General features: G+C 35.8%; 1 protein-coding gene across 4 annotated transcripts; it reads right to left on the bottom strand.

Moving 5' to 3' along the window:
- Window positions 1-44: 44 nt before the first annotated feature.
- On the bottom strand, window positions 45-15,883 carry arhgef38 (Rho guanine nucleotide exchange factor (GEF) 38). Of its 4 annotated transcripts, none has more exons than XM_079615449.1 (15): window positions 15,778-15,883; window positions 15,394-15,653; window positions 12,097-12,281; window positions 11,720-11,837; window positions 10,137-10,284; window positions 10,032-10,049; window positions 9,530-9,729; window positions 9,205-9,338; window positions 9,003-9,107; window positions 6,415-6,537; window positions 5,561-5,872; window positions 4,572-4,703; window positions 4,294-4,495; window positions 3,046-3,257; window positions 45-493 (listed from the first exon to the last, which is right to left on the bottom strand). In XM_079615449.1, the coding sequence occupies exons 2-15, from the start codon at window positions 15,617-15,619 to the stop codon at window positions 311-313; spliced, it is 2,298 nt and encodes a 765-aa protein (XP_079471575.1). In that variant the 5' UTR covers window positions 15,620-15,653; window positions 15,778-15,883; the 3' UTR covers window positions 45-310. The 4 variants fall into 4 exon arrangements, with proteins under 4 accessions (XP_079471575.1, XP_079471574.1, XP_079471573.1 ...); XM_079615448.1 differs by having other exon boundaries at window positions 15,394-15,685; window positions 15,778-15,880; XM_079615447.1 differs by lacking the exon at window positions 15,778-15,883 and having other exon boundaries at window positions 15,394-15,716.
- Between the last annotated feature and the right edge of the window lie 9,243 nt (window positions 15,884-25,126).

Below are 25,126 nucleotides of genomic sequence, written 5' to 3'. Positions count from 1 at the left end.
TTATTTTAATGAATGACAACCCACAAACAAAACAGACAAGGTCATTTGCATGATTATAAATAATTTAATAATCACATAAGATTTATATATATATTAATATAACTATATACAATTAGTTAAAATATTATTTTTTTCTAATTAGCAACATGTCCATATTTTGTTTTATATATAGTTCAAGTAAACACTGTTGGTAGCATCATGTAGTGCAAAAATATTTGTGCGGGATTGGCCTTCATTAAGCAATTCATTTATCATTCATATTTTCTTCCTTTTTAAATAAAAATATTAATAGAGACATTAAAAAATAGTTTCAGGCATATGACATCTTTCCAAGGTAGTTTGCTGGAACGTAGCCACGTTGTCCATTAGATTCAGCGAGCCACCAGTCTTTGTTACCACCGAGGTCTGAAAACTGAAGAATACGAACATGCTGGTACTCCTGAAGCGTGAGCTCTTGTTCACAGCGCGCCTGGAATGCATACACTGCATAGAACTGCAGAAAGAAGAGAAGTAGAATTAGTGTCTTGTTGTTCTCTTTATATCATTCAGCTTGACAACAACAGTCTCAAAACAGGAAAGCTGAACTTTAGTGATCAGATGCCATTTTAGTTTTAAACTGCAAAACAGTTGCTACATAACAGTACAGTGTCTGAAAATCAGTTGTCTCATTTGAAATGATTTGTCCTTTCCAGGACATATGACCAGTAGATGGTGCTGTCTATCCATTCACAATAGGACATTTTAAACTCGATTGACCCCATTCACTCAAGTCGTCTATTTATCTTATTCTAAAGAAAAAAACTTTTTCATAATCTTCCATCAAAATGACTAACTTTTCTGCCTCCTGAAACAATAATTTTTCTTCTAATGTTATAGCCAAGGTCATGTTCGCAAACAAAATATGAATATGATATTAAGTGATGATTAAGTAGTATCATAGCCTAACATACTTCAACCCATCACAAGACAAATCCTCATTTGTTGACTATTTATGTTTTTTTTTTTTTTTGACTACCAGCTTACTACCAGTATTACCCTACATCATCTTTTTTAAATGGCCCATATCCGATATCTGGATTTCCACTATACACTTGGCGAAACGACCAAAGGTAGACATACTGACCCGGAAAAGCTTGGGTTGAAAAGAAAGTAAAAATGGTGCGATTTGCAATGGACGCAAATGAAATGATAATACAAGCTTTTGCTTTCCGTACCATCTTTTAAGGTCAACAAAACATTGGGTTGAGCCTTCGTCCTCCATTACACCATTGAAAAGAGTCATGTGATCACAGTTGACGAGTTGACGTTATTCACCAACGTTGCTTTTTCAATGACGCATGACTCGCATTGACAGGAATATCCGATCTGTCCGCTTACGGCAGACGCAAATGCATTTCCTATTCATATCAGATTTAAAAAAAAAAAAAAATCCTGCTTACATGTTTGTGGGTCATATCTGATCAGTGCCATATGGGAGGAAAAAATCCGAATTGGTTCACTTGAACCATGTAATGTGAATGCGGCCTTAGTGACCAATATTCTTTTTCACTTGACATACATCACAGCAAAGTAGTCGGAATGCCATTTCATGTTGTCTTTACTGCTTGACATAAAGTACATAAGTCCTCCAGGTAGTATTAAGAAATTTAAGTCTAAATAATATTCTTAGATTTTCACTGTTCCAGTAACTTTCAATTATACTTTTTCAAAAATGTGAAACCACTTTACACAACAGTTAATTATTGTCCTTTTTAATTTGATTGGCTTTACAATTGGGCTGAAATGCATTTTCAGGTCTTATGAGTGAGTTATTGAATCAATTACTCAACTGATTATTCAAAAAAGATTGATTCGTTCAGGAAGGGAACACCATTGTTTTGCTCTGAGGCAAGGAATGGCTGGAACTATTTCCATTCGTGGAGCAAAAATGGACAAAGTAGCTGGAACATTGTGTCTAAAATGTTACGTTTTTCAATAAGTTTCCTTGTTTATTGAACTATTGTTTATAAGCAATCACAATAATAATTGTTCTGTTCTATAGTGTTGTTGCTGAACTCAAACTTCCCACCCACAAAGTTTGGAAACCAAAATAAAATTTCAAAACCGAAAATAAAGTTTGAGTAATTAAATTTGGGTAATTTCTAATTTAACTCTTTATGGTGTTCAGGGTGTTGTGTTCTCAGGTGATACATTAAGCCAGGCAACGAGGCGCCTGTTTTTGTGAATTTTATTGCGACTATCTTAATTTATTGTCATGGTAAAGTGTATCCACAAAGCTGACATGTTTTTAGCTTTTGTATGTTTAATGTTTTGTAGCTTTTTGCACCTTTTGTAGCTTTTGTATGTTTACCTTTTGATCCATCTTGTGTGCTTGAAATAGACACTGACACATGAAAACGTGTCATCAGAGAAACCTGTTAAGTGTCAATGTACATTTGACACACTTTTTTTAATTGCCTTTTTTCCTTATCACATATTTTAGAAATCATCATAAATTAGGTATCATCTGAAAGTTTAAAAATTCAAAGTTTATCCTGTGAAAACCGTTTTGAAATTAGACATTGCGTTAGCATGCAAAACGGGTACTTAAAACCTTTTAGCATTTCAATTTATATGATATAAACATCATCACAACTTGGTTAGATATATGGCTTTGTTTTACTAGCAATTTTAGAGTTCAAATTATATTGTAAAATGTATATTTTGTATAAAACAAAAATATTTAGTTTAATACATTTTACTTTACAGTAAACTTAAACTAGTATGATTTTGTTTACACTTTATTTTTTTGAAGCTACTTTTACTAATGCAATAATTAGTCTTCGTTTTTAGAAAGTATAACCTTAGGTTTGTATTTCAAAACATTCTCTAATTACAGCCATCTGAGTTCAGATATGCTTTAGATAAAAAAATTTTTTTTGCTGTTTCGTGTGAATATTTTCAGTGCATCACTAGTGCTGATATTGGGAACAACGGCACACTTGCATGTGTGAAATTGATTAAATATTCTTTCACACACACACACACACACTCCAAGTGTCTTACATATTGGTCCTCGGAGTGGTCCGGCTCGTCCTGTGGTCCAGACTGAGGGGACACACTGTCTGAAGTGCTGTTTGGACTGAAGCTCCTCATACTACTGCTCCTGCTGCCCGAGACAAACAGACTCAGATTGTCAAAGTCATCTGGCTTCTCAGTCACCTCTCGCTGGGGGTTGTAGGCTTTCAGGAATGAGGAGTACACATAGCCCTGCGTACCTAAACACACACACACACAAAGAGAAATGTCATTATCAACAGGAGGAGCCTGGTTAATCTAATAGGAGCAAAAGAATGGTAGCTCTGTAAGACCACAAGAGTGAACGTGATCTCAGATGGATCAGTTTCAGACCTCAAACGAGCTGTCTGAAGGATCATGGATTTCACTTTTCACATTCTTTTTTAATAGTACAATTCAAATATCACTTTCACGACCAAGTTAGCATGTTGGTGCATAACATTATTTTTTTGTGATATTTAAAGATTTCAAGGGCTTTATTGGCTCAACTCTTTTTTGTCTAATTCCAGTCACTGTTTTTTTTTATCCCCCAATGACCTGAAACTCCTTTCATTAGTTGATAACAGACATGTTGATCACCTGACATAACAAGAATGCTGGTCCTGTTGTGAAGCAACAGTCTCTGTGGAGTTAACAAGAGGCTAGTTTATAGACAGGTGACGAAAGAATATCCTTACGGGATTTCATTACTCTCTGCTGTAAGGTTATGAAGTTCAACAGCAGATAGATAGGCATAAAAAATTTCCACCAGCCTTATTAATGCTTTAGTTAATGGTGTCTACTTTAAATATAGTTTACAAGTATAAACTCTCATGTGAATTAATAGCGTAAGCATGAGCAAACGTTAAAAAAACTGGTTACACTTTAAAATAAAATTAAATTTGTTAATGCATTAGGGTATCATTAACTAACAATGTACAACAGTTTGTTACAGAATTTATTAATCTTGGTTAATGTTAATTTATACATATGGTACATTGTTAATTCATATTATTTCATAATATATTAGTTAATGTTAATTTTTACATTTTACAAATCTTTTTTTGTACACAAATATTTAGCAACTCAACTGTGATAATAATAAGAAATGTTTTCTGCAGCCACAATTGATGGTAGTGTACATCTTAACTTATCAATATTTAAAACTTCCCTCTGACACGCTGTGCATTATTATACATCTTTTTTTTTCTCTGAAAATAAATGAAAGTGTATTTGAACACAAGTAAACAAACTTACTCCCAGTGTGTACCAGCCAGCGGCTGCTGCTGCCCATTGGGTCTTTGTCTTCCACCAGGGCCACCAGCTCCCCCTCCAGCAGGCTGATGTCTTTTTCCTGACAGGCATTGCAGTTACGCTTGAGCTGATAGAGCCGATCCACTGCATACTCTTCCAGGAGCCAGGCTCTGTGCTCCTCGGTCTGTCTGAGGATCTCTGGGGCCTGAAGAGAATTTTACACTCAACTAAGACCTTAATAGCAATCTTGGTTAACCCATATTTGTTATTTGTAATCATACCATTTTCTTGTCCCGTTTCTCAAAGCTCACTTTGCGCTCCATCAGCTTTTGGGAATTTTCTTTGAAGAATCCAAGGTTGTTTAGCTCCTCCATGATAGAATTTTGGACTTCATTAAAGTTCGACAAGGGAACCTGGATGGAATGACCAATGCAATGATTAAAATTCATTATTGTTGGACATACTGTAGATCAGTGATTCTTAACCAGGGGGCATCAGGAAACTTCCACGGGTGCCCTAATAAGTCAAATAAATGTATATAACATAATCTTAATTAAAATGCTAAAAACACAAACTAACAATCTAAATAACACAAGTCCCAGATGTACATATCAGACTAGATAGCCTTTGAATATTTTCTTGTACAAAGGGTACAAAAAATTTACTTTCTTACTTTAAGAAGGTAGCCTATTTGGATTAAAAAAAGTTGAGAACCATCGTTGTAGATGAAACAACCACTGTAATGGTTAAAATGTTATATTAACATTGTGTTAATACAGGTTGTGCCTGATGAAGACCTGAGGGTCGAAACGTTGCCTTTTTAATAATAAAATCCATTTTGGAAGCAGTTAATTTCACTGTGCGGACTTCACACTTCTTTAAAATGTTATATTAAACATAGTTTTTTGAATATGCTTTATTATTTATCTCCATTGTTACTGTTTTACAGAAAGTAACTGAAACAAATTATCATGTAGCCCACTGAACGTGAATGTTCACATTTCATGGTGTGATCCTTTATGCTTAGAATATAACAGGGTAATGGTTTTGGATAACACAAAGGTTGTAGGTTTGAATCCAGCCATGGGCCACAGAAGTAATCTGATACGTTGTAAAATCACTGTTTTGCCTTTGAGCAAGACATTTAAAACTGGGGTTTCCAACGTGCAAAAAGGGCTCTGTCACTTTCTCTACAGTTCAAAATTATTTGGGGATTTTTTTCAAATCATTATTTTTTAGCATAATTTATTTTCTGCCTGCTTTAACTCACCGGTAGCTGGTGGACAGGCGGTTGGGCTGCATCCATCAGCTTTCTAATTAATTTCACTATACAAATCAAGCAGTTGGTGAGGATGGTCCTGACAGCTCGGTTGAAGCATTGCAGCTCATCGAGCAGCTGGGCATTGAGGGCCTGGTAATCTCGTTTGGCCAGGCCCTGTTCCTCTTTGGAGGATCGGGAATCCAACTGGCTGCAGTAGTCCAACAGTTTATCGTAGCGCTTCTGTATCAGCTTCTGTGGTGATGCGAACATTCCCAGCAGGCTGGAGAGAGGAGCCAGAACCAGATGCTCCATATGATCTTTCTGAGGAACACAAACCATACACATTTTTAACCTGCTATTTGCAGCAGATGCAGACATTTAATAGGTTCACAGCCCTTACAGACTAAATGCTTTGATTGAAAAGGAAGCATAACGATACAATTGTGTGTATGAAATGTGGAAATTCAAGGGAATACTTTAGTGAATCTCACTTAGCCAAAATATTAGAGTGCCGCAATCAGCATGTTGGCTTTGAGCTCATATTGTGCATTATTGTACTTCCTGTTGCTTATACTGTAAGTAATTTTAAAGAGAAACTTAAAAATGATCATCCATGACTGTTTGAGAAAGTTTGAGAATGTTTCACAGTGCAGTTGCTGACAAGAACTGAGGGGAAATTTTACTCCATAGTTTATGCAAATACATTTTTGTGTGGTTGTGTGTGTGTGTGTGTGTGTGTGTGTGTGTGTGTGTGTGTGTGTGTGTGTGTGTGTGTGTGTGTGTGTGTGTGTGTGTGTGTGTGTGTGTGTGTGTGCGCGCGTGCGTGCGTGCGGCCGTGTGTGTGTGTGAGGGGAAACACTTACAAATTGTTTGTATGGGTCATTGCCATTCCTCTTTTGCTGAAAGCCATTGGTGTCTATTTTGTCTGGATCCTTCATTATAGTTTCTAGGTCCTGTGCATTTTGAACAGCAATGGATATCATCTCCTACAGAAAATATAAATATTAAAACAGGACATAGCACTGATCGACATTTATATAATTCAATATAATTAATGTCTTAAATATTCCAGTAGTTTAAAAATCTCTCTATATATAAATCTAATATATTTAGAACACATTATTTAAAAGTTTGAGTGCTTTCAATTAATAGAAATGCAACCAAATTTACAGTAGAATGGCGCTAGGCCTTTTGAATGTTTTTTTTTTTCTTTTCTAAATAAACCCTCAGTAGCCAGCACTATCAGTAATTTTGCTGCAAAAATTGTCCTGAACCATGCAGCCATTTTAAGATTGGTTTTGAGGTATGATTTATATAGAACGAATTTAGCCATTTATATATTTATGAGACTTTATAACATAGATAGGTTACACATATACTTTATTTTCTTCTTTTTTCCCCCAAGGCGATTGAATTAACAGTTAGTAGGAACTGTTGAATAAATGCAAGGATAGTATTTGAGGTACAAAATGCCCCCTATAAAATACCTTCTGAGGCAGAAATAAAAACATTGTTAGTTTTTCACAGGAGGAAGATGGATAATATACTGCAGCAGATTTTTTCTATAAATTAAATGAATCATATTTGCGAAGAATGTGTTGACACGGACTGCTCTAATCACAATGGAGATTCCTTTGTGAAACAGGCCAATGTCTGTACTAACAGTGAGGTTCCAAATGTGCATTGCACTGTTCTAAATCAAAAACAATACTTGAAATGTAATAAAGAGATGTTTAAGGCAAGACACCACAGGTGAATAGGCAAAAAAAAAAAAACTAATAGATATCACTTATATTTCCCCAGGTGATTAATCAAAGTAGCTTAAAAGGGGTGGTTGATTATGATTTCACTTTCCTAACTTTAGTTAGTGTGTAATGTAGCTGTTTGAGCATAAACTACATCTGCAAAGTTACAATGCTCAAAGGTCAAAGCAAAGGAAGATATTTGCTTTTAAAGAAATCGTTTTTTTTTTAAGGACTACAACAAACGGCTGGTAGGGACTACACGACATTCCTCCCGGGTTAGTGACATCACTAACCCTAAAATTTACATAAACCCCGCCCCCGAGAACGCGATTATCATGAAAGAATATGCTAATCAATGACTAGAAGATAACTACACATAAACTACATAAATGCATCAACTAACCATTCAGAAATGTCCTGTTGCAATCTACATGTTGTCACTTCTTCTTGAGTCTCTCCATTATTGTCTGACTCCGGTTTGAATATAAACATTGAAATTTCAGTGCATGTCTGTGTGAGGTAAAAGGACACAAGCTCTTGAAGCTCCGCCCCCAGTGCTGGGAGCAGCAGCTCATTTGCATTTAAAGGGACAGGCACAAAACGGTGCGCTTTTGCTCACCTTCAAAAAGTGACAATTTATACATGCTATATAAAAATACCTGTGGGGTATTTTGAGCTAAAACTTTACATACACACTCTGCGGACATCAGAGACTTATTTTACATCTTGTGAAAATGGCATTATACCACCCCTTTAAGATAGTTATGTCAGGACAACTCTCGGAGAGACTGGCATGGTAATGGGAGTGGATATGGAAATGTTAATTTATTTAGACTTGGCGGAATAGATCTGCTATGCTATGACTTGGTACTGCCAATACATCCACAGATATTGCTGTGAGCATGTAAGACATGCTGCTGCTGCAGATGTAAGACATGAAATATCCCCATGTAGCAGATCTATACAGGTGGAGCTGAGGAAGTTGGAGAGTTTCTGAAAGCTGCAGACTGCTAACAGCAATACTGGTATTGTTTGCATGTTAAGCTATGTAGATGACGATGTGATCGCTACCAAATGAGTTCAGGACCTATCAGCCTGCACAACAGTTTCTTGCCAGAACTTGGTATTATTACATTGTTATCATTAAGTTATTAAAATGTTGTGTTGTTTAAACAAGCAAATTATGCATTATCTAATTAAATATGCTCTAGTTTGCATACATTTCCAGAAGAGTTAATTTGAACATTGGATGAAGCCATGGTTCAAAATTTTGGTTTCATTTTGTTGGAATAATAGAGTTAAAGGTTTTTACAGAGGTTTTGGATAAACTCTCATAAATTAGAAGATACTGTCAACAGCAGAAAAAAACGTTGCATGTTTTACGAATAAAATGTAAAAAACTTGTATATGAACAAATCCCATCTGTTAAAACAATGGAATAGATATATGAATAAAACTGTGAATTTTGGTGTGAACTGAAGAGGGGATTTCTGGAAATCTATAGACGCAAATATACAAATTGTAATCAAATAAACACTTAAATCTGTATTTGGATGTTTTCTTTCCACTACTAGTCTGTTATGGAAGCAAAATAGCTCAAAAATCTAAATATCTACCAATGTATGGAAATACTACTGCCTAAAGTGTATTTCCTTAATTGCATCTATTTTTGTATAACTAAAAATATGTCACATGTTTCTTCATACCTGAGTATAGAGCAAGTAACAGCCGATGTTTTTCACTAGCTGTCTCACAGCTTTCTCAAGGCAACGGAAAAGTTTTTCCTCCTTGTCAAACGCTTCATCTCTCACCTGTGGAGAAGAGAAAAGCCGCAACAATACACACAGACTGCCTTTACAGAGGCTTGAGTAAAAACATGGTTATTTTTGCCTCGTTTGGTTAAAGTACCTGTGGCTCAACGCCAGTGAGCATCTTAAAATAGCTTGTCAGGCGGTCAGATTTCTTCCTGATAGAATGAATGTTGAACTTGTTGAATTTAACTCTCAGTGAGGTTTCATCGTCACTCCTCTTGTACTTCAGCACTGAAACAACACAAGTGTCATATATTTGCAAACTTGAATACTTACAAAGCAAACAACAACAAAAATATTTAATACATGAGTTTTACATGCATGGTTTTAACCCACAAGACTTTCTGAACCACGTTTGCACCATTGGACAACTTGCAACCTAAAAACGAGTAGGCCTATATAAGATGCTGTGTGTGTCTCACCTATGTCTTTCCTCCTCTTAAACTCATTAATGTTGACGTTAATGATCTTCACAGTGGTCAGAGCTTCCTGTAAGGGCCTGTTGTCAGGATGGTCCGTGGGTGTGGCATTACTCAGTTCAGCCAACAGCAGTGGGTATTTCATGACACGCTGCACTGGTTTAATGATCAGAGAGCCCATGTCAAGCAAATTGGGCTTCCCTCTAAAAAATAACATTGAATGAAGAACAACCATTCAGATTTTGTGAACTCCCCTTTGTTCACTATGTACAATCTGTATAAATTACTTTTATGATGTTTCTGTAGCTCAACTGAGCACGAGGCTATAGCAACAACAAAGTCACAGTTTCGATTAATGCATAGCTTGAATTATAAGTTGCATTGAGAACTAAGCTGTCTATTAACATGTCTATAATGTAACATTCATTTGTATAATTATAAAATGTCAAAATTTTCACTACTGTATATTATTTATCGCAGAGTAAATAAAAAATTGCATACTCACTCCAGGTCATATATTTTCCTGTGACAGAAGAGACAATAACTTATTATTGTACACATCAGAGCCGAAGGCCTATATCTAAGAGATAAATGCAGGTAATATCTTTACTTGAGTGTTGATATACATCTTCTAAAATGCTGCTGAATGTCCTCCTGTGCCTCGTAAGACTTGAGTGAAGCATTAGCCTCGTCGTGATGATAGCAGTAAATTTTGTATACCTCCTCCATGACAGCTTTGGCTTGGATAAAAACTTCTCCTAAAAAAAAAATCAGTATATGATCAACAAGTTATGGCAACATATGTTTTCACATTGTTTTAACTTATCAAAATAAGTTAAGCAATTTTCAACTTTTTTTTCAAGTCAGTTTAATGTAATTTAAGTTGAAATGACTTAAACAGCCAAGTTGATTGTACTTAAAACTTTTTTTAATGTTTAGAAATCTATAAAGGTGTAATTAAAGGGGTGGTAAAGTATGATTTCACTTTTCTAACTTCATGTTGCTGTTTGAGCATAAACAACATCTGCAAAGTTACAACGCTCAAAGTTCAAAGCAAAGGAATATTTGCTTTTAAAGAAAAGGACTACAACAAACGGCTGGTATGAACTACAGGACATTATTCCTCCGGGGTTAGTGACATCAGCAAGCCTACAATGTACATAAACCCCGCCCCCGGGAACACACAGTCCATGTTGAGAGGAAACGTTGTAGCTATAAGAGTACATTTGTAAATCAGCTCAAACTTTAGCATCCATCTTTTCACATGCAATAGAAAGTCACTCTGTGTGCATCTCACAACAGTTCCTATACAAACGATTTATAGATTACCATGACAGAATATCCTAATTGAAGATAGTTAACTCCACATCAGCAACATACATTCATAAACTAACCATTCAGAGACGTCCTGTTGCATTCTACATGTTGTCACTTCTTCTTGAGTCTCTCCATCATGGTCTGACTCCGTTTTATCATTAAAGACAGAACAGTTTCTGTCATTTTACTGTGTCTGCGTGAGGTAATCGCAGCTGCTAACACACATGAGCTCTTGAAACCCCGCCCTCTGCAGCAGCTCATTTGCATTTAAAGGGCCAGGCACAAAACGGTGCGTTTTTGCAAACCCTCAAAAAGTGACAACTTTACCATGCTATCTGTGGGGTATTTTGTGCTAAAACTTCACTCACACACACACACACACACACACACACACACACACACACACACACACACACACACACACACACACACACACACACACACACACACACACACACACACACACACACATACACACACACACACACACACACACACACTGGGGAGTCTGGGGACGTCAGAGATTTATTTTACATCTTGTGAAAATGGCATTTTACCACCCCTTTAAGTCACAATATAGGATAATGTTTTACATTTATGAAAAGGTTTAAAAAAAAATCTGCATACATTTTAATAAAATTATACAATAGTTGAATAATTATTTAACTGTTTTTTTAATTAAAAAAATTATATTAACATTATCTTTATTGGGTTTATTAAGTTAATTAATCTTTAGTTTAATAATAACCACTAAATTAATCCTAATTTGTAATGTCAGTTGTTACGTAACCATTAATTATAGCCAACGTATTAGTTTGTTATTTTAATGGTTTTAAGTCAGCCTTTTTAAGTATTTCAAATGTATTTCAAAATTACCTATGAGTTGTGTTTCAGGGTCAGGGTCAGATATGGCATCTTGTAGCCTTTGGAGCAGATCAGCAGAGACAACACACACAGACTCAATGTTGGTGAACAGTCGATCCACATCCACCACCTATAACAAACCCATCAGACCCCAAAATCAAGTTTAGTAAATTTGTAGTATTTAGTGATAACATAAAACCTCTATGTACATTATGGTGATAATGACATTACAAATCTAAATGTGATCTAAATCTGCAGTTACAAAATTGTAATGTGGTGTGTTTGTAATGGCCCAACCGATTTGTATTTTAAGTTGCTCTTGATCATGTTTAAAAAAGACAGAATTTTCATATTTGAGAGAATGCATCTCTATGGGACTGTGAACATGCCTGGGCTGCTCTGAGAGGAAGCAGAACCTCGCTTATGCAGAGCTCCAAGTCCTTCTGATAATCTCCCTCTGTCCTAACCAGCTCCTCAATGACCTTTGACCTTTTTATCATCTTCCTGTGGCGGATTTCTTCTGGATCCATGGCCAGGGATGTGGCTAAAGAGAGATCATGCGGGGACATTTTTTCTGATGCGAGCACAAAGAAAAAGAAAAAGAAAAAGAGATGAATTACATTCAGATTGTACATACATTATTTAAAAAAATCCTGTAAAAACTATTGGTAAAAAACACATCTGTGTTTGCCAGAAATTCATAGTAAAAAAAAAAAAAAAATACTGCGATGTAAACAATTCTGACACGCAATTGTGAGTTATGTCAGAAATTAGAGATATACAAGTTTATATCTCGTAAATTCTGACTAATATCTGACTTTATAATTTTAATTCTGACTGGTTTCCTCAGAATTGCGAGATATAAACGTGCAGATGCGTGTTATAAAGTCAGAATTGCGGGACAATTATGGGTATATTATGTGGGTATAATGGGATTAAAAATTTTTAATTAAATTAATTTAATTTAATATTTGAATAATTGCATGCAATTAAGAGTCTTTTCAGCAGTGCAATTATTATATTGAGTTATGAATCATCAAAATAGAATACACTAGCTTACTAAATAAAACTAAATAGGTATTGCTGCTGGCAATATGAAAGTTAAACAAAGCAAGTATGTACTCATGGGAAGTGAGATGATTCTTTGTTTCCTGGTCACCTCCATTTGACACTTCCTCCTTACAGAAAGAGACAGAGAGGCTACAGGCAAAGGTTGGGCCAGGTGTCACATTTCTTTTTGGCACAGTGATGCAATGCTGAAAAGGCCTTTTATTTCTTTTAGTGCACATCTCAGACATACATATTTGGTGTTTAAAATGACTAATAATTATTTGAATATTTTTAGATGTAAATAAGGAAATTACTACAATAATATGAGGAATTTCCCTTGCATTAAATATGTCTAAATGATCCAATCATAAATGTCATGCTTATAAATTCTAAATCAGCTTTAATTACCCAGGAAACAAAACTGTGACTTATTATGTTTGGAAAAAATAAGCAGTTGGCAGATATGATTCGAGGAGCAAGTCTTAGACAACGAGTTTGGTTATGACAATAGAGGAGTTGTGTTTCACTCATTCCACTCCACTCATATAATCATACCGGTAACTAATCTCTGCCCTACAAATCACCAACATGTACGTCTTGATGCAGAATACATGAAAACATGACAGCAATCTTAAGCTAATACAGTGAATTCAAAATTCCTCATAGCAAATGTAATACATTAGTAATACATTATTCTCTTGTGAACCTGCATTTTGACTGGCTGAGCAATTTAGACTGGCAAAAGGTCCTCATGAAAAGAAAACACAAAGACTTCTCAATGAAGGCCGGCTAATGGAAACCTGTGCCACACTGAACAGATCACATTTCTGCAAGAAAACATGACCTGACTGAGCTCAAGCTTGGAGATGTGCTTTGAGCTCACTGAGTGTTGATTTAGCTCCAGTTCTTTTGTAGCATCAATAACTATCTGCCTATTTCCTTTTATTTATTTTCTAAATTTGAAAGCCTCAAGCAAGACTCCCATCCTACCTTCTCCGCTTGGTTTGATTCAGTAACACAAAGTAAACATACAGGATCCAAACATACCTCTTATACACACGCACACACAAGTGGAACCTGCCCTGCAAGTGCCCATTAAGAGCTTGTATCTCATATGATCAAGTGTTTGCTTTGGACATTTTTTTTTTCTTTTGGCAAAGACATGAAAATATCATATTTCAAACACATTTATACAGTCATACTGATGTCCGAACACAACATTCTTGTTTTAAAATCTATTGTTTCATTATGAAGCATGATAAGTGATCAAGAACACTCAGTTTTATGAGCATTTCCTGTTCAGGGATCAACATTTCCTCAATGATGTCATCATATTTGACTTTAATTGTGCCATATGACATACAGCTGGCTGTCAATGGCATACTATGCTATATAAATATACTATATGGCTAAACATGTGTGAACTGAAGTGTCTCGAATTTAAAAAATAAAAATATAAAATGAACTAGGCTACCTCACTTTGTTGGAGTTGTACTAGCCTAAAATAAATTATTAATATACCTTCATATAGTTCCAACATAGTGAGGTATACGAAGGTATATATTAATAACAAAAAAGTTAATTTAACAACTAATTACAAGAACTGAAAGGTTTTAAAAAAGTATAAGTCTCATTGCTAATGCTTTACACATACAATAAGAAACTAAAACTGCTGACTAGTTGCAAGCGTTTCAGTTATGTGCTGTTTGTTAAGTGAAATTCAAAATGGTTTGTTTGCTTTTTACAGATGAATTGTGAAGTCTCAGAATTCTCCTTGACATGATTTGAATGTATGACAACACATTTTGTTTATATAAGGGCTATTGTATGAAAACTAAGACGCTTGAATGACAAGACTGTCCTCATAGCTGTGAGATGTCCTCAATGTCATGACTAGGCAGCCCTGAAAGGCTTCATTCCCTGCTCGGTGGAGGCTGTTAAACTAGTTTTTCTGTCAGCTGATGTCATTCTCAAGATAAGATTATGATGACATTCACATATCATCACAACCAGACTGTGACATGACATTCACAAGAAAATGAATGAATGAATTACCTCATATTTCTTATAATATATTCTACCCATCAAGTTAAATGCTGTAATAATGCAAAAAGAGTGCAATGCGGAATAAACCAAATATAAATGAGCAGAAAGCAACTTCCTGATAAAGTAAACAGCGTCGGCACTGTGGCTGAGCTTGTTTACGACTGTTCCACAACCATGTTCAGCACTGTGGCCGAGGTTCAGTTTGCATATGTGACATCAGTCCAGTGGGAATAGATCTCTCTCTGTAATGTAACAACGCAACAGGTGCTAAGCATCAGCACACACATGCCCTCTTCTTTTTTTTTTTTTTTTTACTTCACTCTGCACAAAGATCTAATGGAATTTGAGATGGGAGGCTTTAAAAGAGTATAATTGGTATAAAATCAAGTCTGTGCTAACCTGCTGCTCTGCAGGATGTCAGAAAAAGAATTGGTGACAAGTTAAAACGTGTTGATGTAAGCCTGACAGCGGTCTTTCTAAGGTTATCAAGGCTTTACTACAAAATGATCTGATGTTTAACCACTATAAAGTCAGAACTTCATTCAAATTAGCTGATAAAGAATTCTATCCAGTTTGTGAGGAAAAATTACCTTTAAGTTTAGCACTATACTCTGTCTTGTCAGAATAGCTCCTTCTCACCAAGGTTGCGATGCTGATGTCACCTTTGGAAGCGTCATCTTCCACAATAGTATCTGTCTTCCTCCTTTCCAGGTATCTTACGAAAAGTCTATTTCTCCTTTTAATTCCTTTGTCCTTCTCTTTTCTCTCCACCTTTTCATTCTCTCTGTCATTCCCACTGGCCTGGTTGGGATCCATGTTGACCCCTTTCTTCTCCCTCTTGTTTGGCTGTCTGGAGTAGAGGTGGTGAAAGAGAGGGAGAGTCTGGGAAGAGGAACAGGTGCAGTGTTGCTTCTATTGCTGTGTACACTAACTCCATGCAGGTAAACCCTCCCCCTCTTCTGTTTCCGCCATACCTGTCTCACGAGAGCTGTAGCCACACCTCCTTCACTTCTCTCTTAACAAAATAGACAGTAGTCATGAAGCTAGAGATAGAGGATTCTGGTCTCTTTAGAGTCTGGTCTCCCTTAAGGCAAAGCCATAAAATGTTTCACACAGTGTAATATCTTGCTGAGTGACTTGAATTTGCATACCTGTTGGACATGTGGAATATGATAAATACTGAGAGCAACAGACCACCAGCCAGCCAAGACACAAGCAATATGTGAGACGCTTTACAATAGACTACTGGAAATATTGTTTCGGATGAGTGCAGATAGAGTTAATATTAAACAAGAAGGAGGGTCTGATGACTTAACTTTGAAGGCCATGACAAAGGTCGACATATCAAACAGGCCTGCAAAGTTTTCGATTTGTGTCAACATTTACAAAGCATTACGTCAATGCTGGTGTATATATCAACATTACGACCAAATGCGTAAACCCTATGAAATGTCATGTGACAGAATCTGTGGGCTTTTAAATAAGCCTTTTGTTTTATTCAGATTAATATTTTAATAGATAAGATATTTATTAGATTTAAACCAGATTAAGCTCTCAAAACTCAAATGTACCTTAATCAGAGATGGTTGTCAAGTCATATTAACTCTGACTGACATGCATAACTACATTAGGGGTCAGCTGCGTATTTGTGTAAAAATATATACAAAAGTTTCCTATAAACAGGTATGTGAATTTACCCTTCATTCAGGTGACATGGTTAATCTGGAACTATGAGCTGCATAACAATTTGTTTTGGTGTAGATAAAGAATGAGTGGATGCATTTAACTGTCCACTACAGAGAGAAACAAGATCAGCATGAGTTTCTTTTGCATACAACAGTTGTGTTGGGTAGACTACTGGTATGGATGAAAAAAAAATCCTTAAATCTTCAGAAAAATAGGTATGATGGCAGGGACTTTTCCACCATATAGGCTACTGTACATGTCATCCACCAAACAGGACGACAGGTATGGTTCCTTTTCTATTTGGGAAAGAACAAATTTGCGATTGAGGCAGACTGAACCTGACTCACCATAGAGAGACGCATTTAGTGTGATTGGGTTGTTCAATCAAGTCATGTCTTCCACAGTGCATTTGCTTTATACAAAAAAATATGTCACAATATACTCACTCTTTATAGTCGCATAAAGGCAAATCTGCTTTTTTAATTATTAAAAATAATATTTTAGGACAAGATTTGAACTTGAGTCCTGAGAGTAGACAAGTAAAGCCAGCATAGTTTAATAATATTTTCAGCAGAGGTTAATTCAACTTTTTTTGGTAAGACTTTATAATAACTGCATGGTATTAATCATTAATAGACATTAGTGATCTTATGAACCACTGACAACTCCTAAATAACTGGTGTGTAAATAATGCAATACTTCATTTTGAAATTATAAATTGATCATTAAAGGTGGGGTATGTGATTTGCAAAACGGCTGGCAGATTTTGAAAATACACAACTCAAATGGTCCTACCTTCTTTCCTTTGACTCCACCCATTCAAAGAACATGGACATGGATGGGGGGAGGGGGGATGGTACGACCGATTGATTGACGCATTGATTGAGTTTTTCAAGTCCTGCCCGTTCCACCGATGATTAAATTGCTTAATTTTTATTTCAGTGCTTCTAACTCAGTGGCTGTTAAGTGGGTTAGGAATAGGATTTTAAGTGATTTTGAAAAAATGGCCAAAACAGAGAATTACATAGCCCACCTTTAATAAAGTATGAAAATACAATTATTAAACACATTATATGCTTTTAAATCAAGTCTAAAGCATTTATAGCTGTATTTATAAACTGTTTATTAATGTTTAGCTAATATTCCTTTATAAATGATGAATTAACTGTTACTAATGCTTAACTAATGATTAATAACATGCAGTTATTATAAAGTGTTACCATTTTTTTTTATTTGTTGTTGAGTCTTTAAGTCAAAAGGCAACTAGTTTTATTTTTTCTGAAAGAAAATTGACAATTTTTTTGTGCTGATGACGTGATAAATAAATTATTTTATTTCTCAGTATCAGAGGAGTGATAAACTGCCTGTCATTTGTGGTAACTGAACTCCCCTGTTTATTTGTTTGATTTGATTTGTGTGAACTTCCTTGTATATTTTATACATTGTGTGCCATTCACTGCTTCTGGCCTCCTTCTCCTTCCTTTTTTTCTTGTATACACTTTTTTTTTTTTTACTTTCCTGTAAATATAACTCACTCAACATGTGCCTTCATTTAATTATAATGAACAACTTTACTTAATTATGCCCAGTTTTACTAGAACAGATCAGTCAAGGGTCGATCTTCTCAAATTTGTGCTAGCTTAACTTGAAAAAGAGGTAAAGAAAAATCTTATACAGACCCAACACATGATTGTGATTAACAAAGTCATTGTCCAGTCATTCCCAGAGAGTATGCCTGTGAAATAAATCACGCATTGACCTGTTCTATTAGGAAATTCATGCTACCGTTTGTGTCAGGGTTCTGTCACTTCTGTCTATTTCTTGGTTTTGTGACAGAGGCCGTACACTCCAGTTTTGTCTTGTCTATGTGCCTTGTTTCATGTGCTTTCATGTCATGTTTTGTCTGGTACTGTGTAGCACGCAGCTTGTGTTTTACACTAGCTATGTGCTTTAATGTCTCGTTTTGTTTGAGCACATGGCTTATGATTTGTTTTACTGGCCATGAGCTTGTGTTTTTGTCATGTTTGGTGTGAGGACATGGCTTGTCATGTGTTCCCTTGTGCCATGTGCTCTGTCTATTGTCTTGCCCTTCCCATCTTGTTACCTGATTATTGATTGATTTGCCCCACCTGTCCTCCCTCGTTACCTATTTGTTTGCTCTCCCTATTTATTCTCCCTGTGTTGCAGTCCTGTGCTGGTTTGTCGTCGTATGTTTATCCTTGTGTGTTCCTCCTGTTCAAGTCAAGTCAAGTCAAGTCAAGTCAAGTCAAGTCAAGTCAAGTCAAGTCAAGTCAAGTCATCCCCCTTAGGTTTTGTTTGTTTTATTTTTAATAAAAACCTTCATTCTTCTGCGATTGAGTCCTCGCCTCATCTCCGCCTCATCAGTTTGAATGAGCATGTTTATACTAAACACAGCAGTTTCAATATAAGGATGAATATATTGTCTTTTTATTTGGATCCTTTTTTAAAGGAGAACTCAATTTTCAATTTTTAGTAAATTTGGAGTGCTGTGATTTGGAGTCAATACAGAGAACAACGGCAAAAATCGGTGTTGCCTACACCGTGTTATCCTCTTTTTAAAATTTGCACCCTATTGACTTGAATGGGGCAAGTTTTAAACCTGCTTTTATCCTCTTAACATCCTTGATGTGTCATTACAAGTGCCCAGCCATGTTGAGTGATTCCTTCAGAGTGAACACGGTGAATCTGACTGCATTAGATGTGAAAGATATGAATAAAAATTATGTTAATTAAACAAGCGCACATACCTGTATTTACTTCCTGTTTTCGGTCGAAGTCCACAGTAGTGGACTGTCGAGTTCACACGCGTGATTGTAACTAAGCAACAGTGGAGACTCAGACTGTCAGCTGTCAGCCGAAGACGGTGCTGTGTTGTGTTTTGAGAATATCAGCCCTGATGGATATTTGTAAAAAAAATCATCTTAGTTATGATCACGCGCGTGAACTCGACAGTCGACTACTGTGGACTTCGACCGAAAATAGGAAGTAAATATGCGTTTGTTGAATTAACATCATTTTTATTAATATCTTTCACATCTAATGCAGTCAGATTAATCGTGTTCACTCTGAAGGAATCACTCAACATGGCTGGGCACTTGTAATGACCCATAAAGGATGTTAAGTGGATAAAAGCAGGTTTAAAACTTGCCCCATTCAAGTCAATAGGGTGCAAATTTTAAAAAGAGGATAACACTGTGTAGGCAACACCGATTCTTGTTGTTGTTCTCTGTATTGACAGCACTCCAAATTTACTAAAAATTTAGCTCAATGTTAACATTGACCGGAGTTCTCCTTTAATTGAAACATGTTGTGAGGAACGTTATCTTTCTACTTTACTGCACCACTGAAGCTGGTTACAGCTAATGATGACATTTTCCCCGGTTCTGCCTGTAGTCTGACATTACCTTTTTTTCAGAAACCAGTTTTATAAAGGCTTTCTCGTGTTTATTGCCTACCTTGAGTGCATTTATGAGATTAAAATACATCGTGGGTGTGGATCATATGAACAAATAACGGAAGGAGTAAATAAATCCAACATTATTTCACAAATAATATATTAGACGATTTACAAATAGAGTTTCAAAAATTTTAAAAAAGTAACAAGACTAACAAACAAAAAATTATTCAGATATATGATAAACAAATTTCAACCATTGCTTATAAAAGCTCAAAAATCTTTAAATATGTTCAGTGTGCGTAAAGTGTACTGTATATTCCAGCCAATCAGATTCAGTTATTCATGATAAATGATAACACGTGCTGACTTGAACCAAACAAAACAAGGAACAATGGCTTAATTTATGAAACTTTTCATAAATATATGAGTAACTTTATCCTTTCCGAAAACATTGACTCACATTCATTCTTAAAACAGGGTGCACACACTCAATTCACAATTAACATAATCAACATAAGGCATCAGACATAAATTTTATTTACTGAATTGCATTCATGTCAGTTATTAATGTTATTTTCACTTTTTCTTTTATGCAATTGTGTATACATTTTTATTTTTTAACTTCTATAACGTAGTCACAAAAGTTTGCCTAAATAAACACAAAATGTCTTTTTCACGTGATTACACAGGCTCAGGAGAAGAGGCCCAATGTTCTGTGATAAACTTCATATCAGACTAAAATCATTTTGTATAATCCTAAAGAACAAAAATACTGATGACAAAATAAATAATGACCACATTTAATTTAGCACCCCTCTGTAGAACAAACAGTTAAAAATTTACTTATATTTAACAAATACTCAGTGGAATACTTCTGGGTTTTTCAGTGTTTTAGATGATAATTTAAACTGAGATGTAAATACCTAAAAGTGCTGTGTGCACAAGGGTTCAAACTCCCAGTTCCAATATGTCCAGTTCTGTAAATCTTTATAATTATTTATTGGTGCTACACTACATAATTCCTCAAATAAAGAAAATTGTCAAATCCCTGTGCACTCTCCTCATAAATTAATTTCAGGCTTAATTTCACATTTTTTTATGAATCCACTGAAAACAAAGATAATCCAAACAGAGAAGACAATAATCCAAACAAGAGAGAACACAATCCAAAGGGGAACCGAAACCTAACAGCTTTACCAAAAACTTGCAAAGAAAATGACCGAAAAAAACAAAGACTGAAACACAGGTGTATACGTTGTAATCAAAATGATTAAATCACCATTGCAAATCAGAAAAAGGGAGCTATCAATGGCTGCAAACAGATTTCTGAGAAGACAGGTTCAGAAAATTCCTTGAGTGACTGCAAAAGACCTGCAGCAAGACTTGGTGGCAACATAGATTGAGGTTTTAGCTTGCACTGTAAGGTGCGTAAAACTGAAACTTTTCAGCCCTAGGATCAAAGGTATTTCTGGAGGAAGAATGAAGCATATGCTGAAAAGAACACCCTGTCTATAAGCATGGTGGTCGTGGCGGCTCAGTGATGCTCTGGGGCTGCTTTGCATCCTCTGGCACTGGAAACCTGCAGCGTGTGGAAGGCAATATGGATTCATTGAAGTATCAAGAAATCTATAGGAGAAAACAGCATGCCATCAGTGAGGAAGCTGAAGCTTGGGCGTCATTAGACCTTCCAACAGGACAATGATCCCAAGCATACCTCAAATTCCACCAGGGTTTGGTTGCAGAAGTCCTGGAAGATTTTCTGGGTGCCATCACAGTCACCTGACTTGAACCCTATAAAAAATATCTGGTGGGATTTGAAGAAGGCTGTTGCAGCACGCAAACCCAAGAATATTACTGAACTGGAGGCCATTGCTCATGTGGAAAGGGCTAAGATTCCTACTGCCAGAAGCTGGTGTCTGGTTATACATCTCGTTTGCAGCACGTCATAACAGCAAAAGAGTGTTGGGACTAAAGATGCTTGCCATGAAGGGGTTGAATAATTTTGAATCTGCAGAAGTCATTAAAAGTTGCATTTTCAGTTGTGGTGTGATGTGTGATAAGAGAGGTGTGATGTGTGATAAGAGTGATTGGACCTGCTCAGAAGAACATTGGGGCTGCACCAATCTCAAATCGTATATCCAACAGGTTGAATATTTAAGATTCAGAAATCCTGTTGTGTAGGGGGAACCCTAAGGGCAAATTCGAACAGTCAGTAGATTGTCACGTGGAATGAAACGATACCCAATCAGAAAGCGAGCTCTGACGTAAGACAGAAGCATAACAATCGTCATGACTTCATCCAAACTCCCCCCCCACCCCCCCCACCCACCATATATTTCCTGTAAAAAGCAGTCCAAACACTATTATCGCAATTTCTTTTTGCCTGTCATCTACAGTGTTTGTTTATAAAGTCACGTTTGGAAATGAGATTTCTTGTGTTCAAAGTCGGGAATCTGGTTGTTTGTCTTTGGAATCTGTGGTGTGCTGTCTTTGTCACATTCAGACACTCCACTGCACTCCACAACACAACTTTTAAATCTATGAATTTGTGGTCCAGGCGTAACTATCGGTAAGCAGGGTACGCGGTTGCTTACGGGCCCGGACCAATCAGGGGCCCGCGTGACTGGAAGATATTGATTGACAGCCGGGTCCCCCTATCACATTTTACTAGTTTTAGTCTGATCGCATTTTACTTTACCGCAAATTTGTTTGAATAAATAATGACAACAACATATTTTACTGATCATTAAATACATGTTTGAAACGAACAATGATGGATTTTGGTGTAATTTGTTTTGAAATGGGATTTCGAATCCCGGATATGGTAAGTGAACGTGTATTGCGTGTAAAACAGTAAAAACTTTGAACTTGAGACAGACAATATTCATATGGAGTCGTCGTCAAATTACAAACACAAAAGTGGCTTTCAAAATCGAAAACAAAATGAGGAATTGGAGAAATTAATGAGTAAATTACCAAAAATAGGAAGCCTCTTTAAAAAGATAGCAGGATTTAATAGGACAACTTCGCACAGAGGAAAGTCTGGAAAATGGCTCTGTAATGTAAGTGAGCATCTATTTGATGTATTTGGACCTAGGCCTATGTGTGTGTAGTCATAGCAGTGAGTAACAATGTTTTATGGTGCGCCGTCACCAGTGTGACAGACTTTTTTTTTTTTTTGTGGTGCACGTACTCCTGATTTTGACTAAGATTTTTAAAATCTTTTAGTGTTGGTCAGCCTTAAGGGCTGTTTATACGACACTGTTTTTGACTCAATAACTTTTTATGCATTTAGCCCATTCATTTACAAGATTTTAAGCCCCCAAAACAGCATTTTTGGGGGCTTAAAATGCAAACTTTTGAAAATGGGTTTCAATGTGTTAAAGTTTTGAAAACGATACAGTTATCTTCTTCGTGTAAACTACAAAAATGCAACTTTGTGAAAATGGTGACGTCATGCACATGCATAGTGTTTCTTTACAAAGTGACATCGCCAACTACTGGCCTGGCCTGCATAATAAAGCATTTGTAGTCATTTTCGTGGATGCGTGTGAACGAATTTTTTTTAGAACACTGTTATTGTGTTAACGTACCATGCAGGAGTAAGTGCAGGAGTGATAGTTTAATGAAAACAAAGCCAAAAACAAAACAAGGGAACACAAGGAACTAAAGTAACTTAACTGTATGTAATGTTCATGGACAACAACCAACAATGAACACAAGAAACACTGGGGTATACATATGGGCTAATAGACTAATAAGACAACTATAGGAAAAATCAAGACTATATCAACAGGGAAAACTAAAAAGGACTACAAACATGGCACCGGAATTAGGATGAACAATATTTGGATCAAGAGTATCATCATTATTGCACTCAAATATATACTGACAGCTGAAAAGATCATGAATCTGGGCAAACAGCTGCAACAGTCATTCCACAGCTGGACTATAAAAGAACATCTAATTTCGTATCTGTTTACTCCTCAGAATTGCAATTCAGTGGTGGAAGAGGTTAATGTCCTTAAGTTATTTGTTTTGATTATTTACCAAGCCTTGAAAAAATTAAAAGAAAATCTGACTCAAGACAGGATATTCTCACAGAAACCCTTTCGACCCTGTTCAGAATTTAACATCTAATAAAATGCCTGTACACATTGGGATTGTGGGAAATATAATAACAGATGAGTTGGCAAAAAAAAAGAGGCTTTATTCAAGAATGTTAATGTCCCTCTGGGAAAAGCTGAAGTTAGGGGGTTAGTTAAACAGATCATAAAGAATAGATGAATAGATGTTGTGGACAGGAAAGAAAGGGAAGACACTTCCACAAATTGTATAAAGAAGTAGGGAATGAGAGAGCCGTTTGTGCTAAAGAAGGGATGACTCAACAATTTCATGACTTCGTATTGGACTCTCAACTTTGAATCAAAAATGTTTTTGTAATTGGTAAACATAATACAGAATTGCAGCAAACATTACCAGAAGCAGTCGGACATGTTATCTGTATCTGTAAAAAGGTTAACATTAAATAACTTTTAACAATAATTCAAAAGTGACCACACCTTTATTAGAATATCTTAGGAAAACAAGTTTGAATGGAAGAATTTAGATTTTTTTTTTCCCTTTCTTTCCTTCCATATACAACCACGCTTCACACTCCACCCCAGAAGGTGGCGAAAATGCACCAAAGCTGGTTTGCCATTAAATCCAAAGGAAGAAGAACAGGAAATAGGTTTACAACTTCAGCATAAAAGTCCATGGATAGAACCTATGGATAGAACCAGAACAATATACGTTTTTAAGTTTACAGTAGTATGTAAATCAATAAAAATAAAAAAACATAAACATAACTGAAAAATTAATTATTTTTTTCATAAATGAAAAATAAAATATTAAACCATAAAAAAAAATAAAAAAAAATGTAAAAGTACAAGTAAGTATACAAGAACAAAAAGTACAAAAACAAGGAATACATTAATACCTTTACAAACTTTCACAAATAAATCAAATTAGTTCACAGCCTTTTATTTTTCATCCTTACCAGGGCTAGTGAAAATCGTTTTAGTATTTTTTTTTTTAAATAAAGAGTAGCCTAGGCCCTACAAGGCATTGTATGGTGCCTGAAAATTGCATTAAGGAAATTTCACAAATATAATGAAATTATTAAATGTGGTTTGCAACTTATCTATAGGCTTGGTTTCAACAGGCAGGTCTCGGAT

Source organism: Phoxinus phoxinus (assembly GCF_949152265.1).
Source record: "Phoxinus phoxinus genome assembly, chromosome: 6".
Lineage (NCBI taxonomy): Eukaryota > Metazoa > Chordata > Actinopteri > Cypriniformes > Leuciscidae > Phoxinus > Phoxinus phoxinus.
Note: the sequence above shows the minus strand (reverse complement) of the source record. Positions and strands in the feature narration are given on the sequence as shown.

Coding starts and splice junctions, on each gene's coding strand:
- arhgef38 (XM_079615449.1), bottom strand. CDS start 15,619: ATGGATCCCAACCAGGCCAGTGGGAATGACAGAGAGAATGAAAAGGTG. Junction 10,285..11,719: donor CCCTGAAACACAACTCATAG/GTAATTTTGAAA, acceptor TTTTTTTTTTAG/GAGAAGTTTTTATCCAAGCC. Junction 9,108..9,204: donor TCACTGGCGTTGAGCCACAG/GTACTTTAACCA, acceptor TCTTCTCCACAG/GTGAGAGATGAAGCGTTTGA.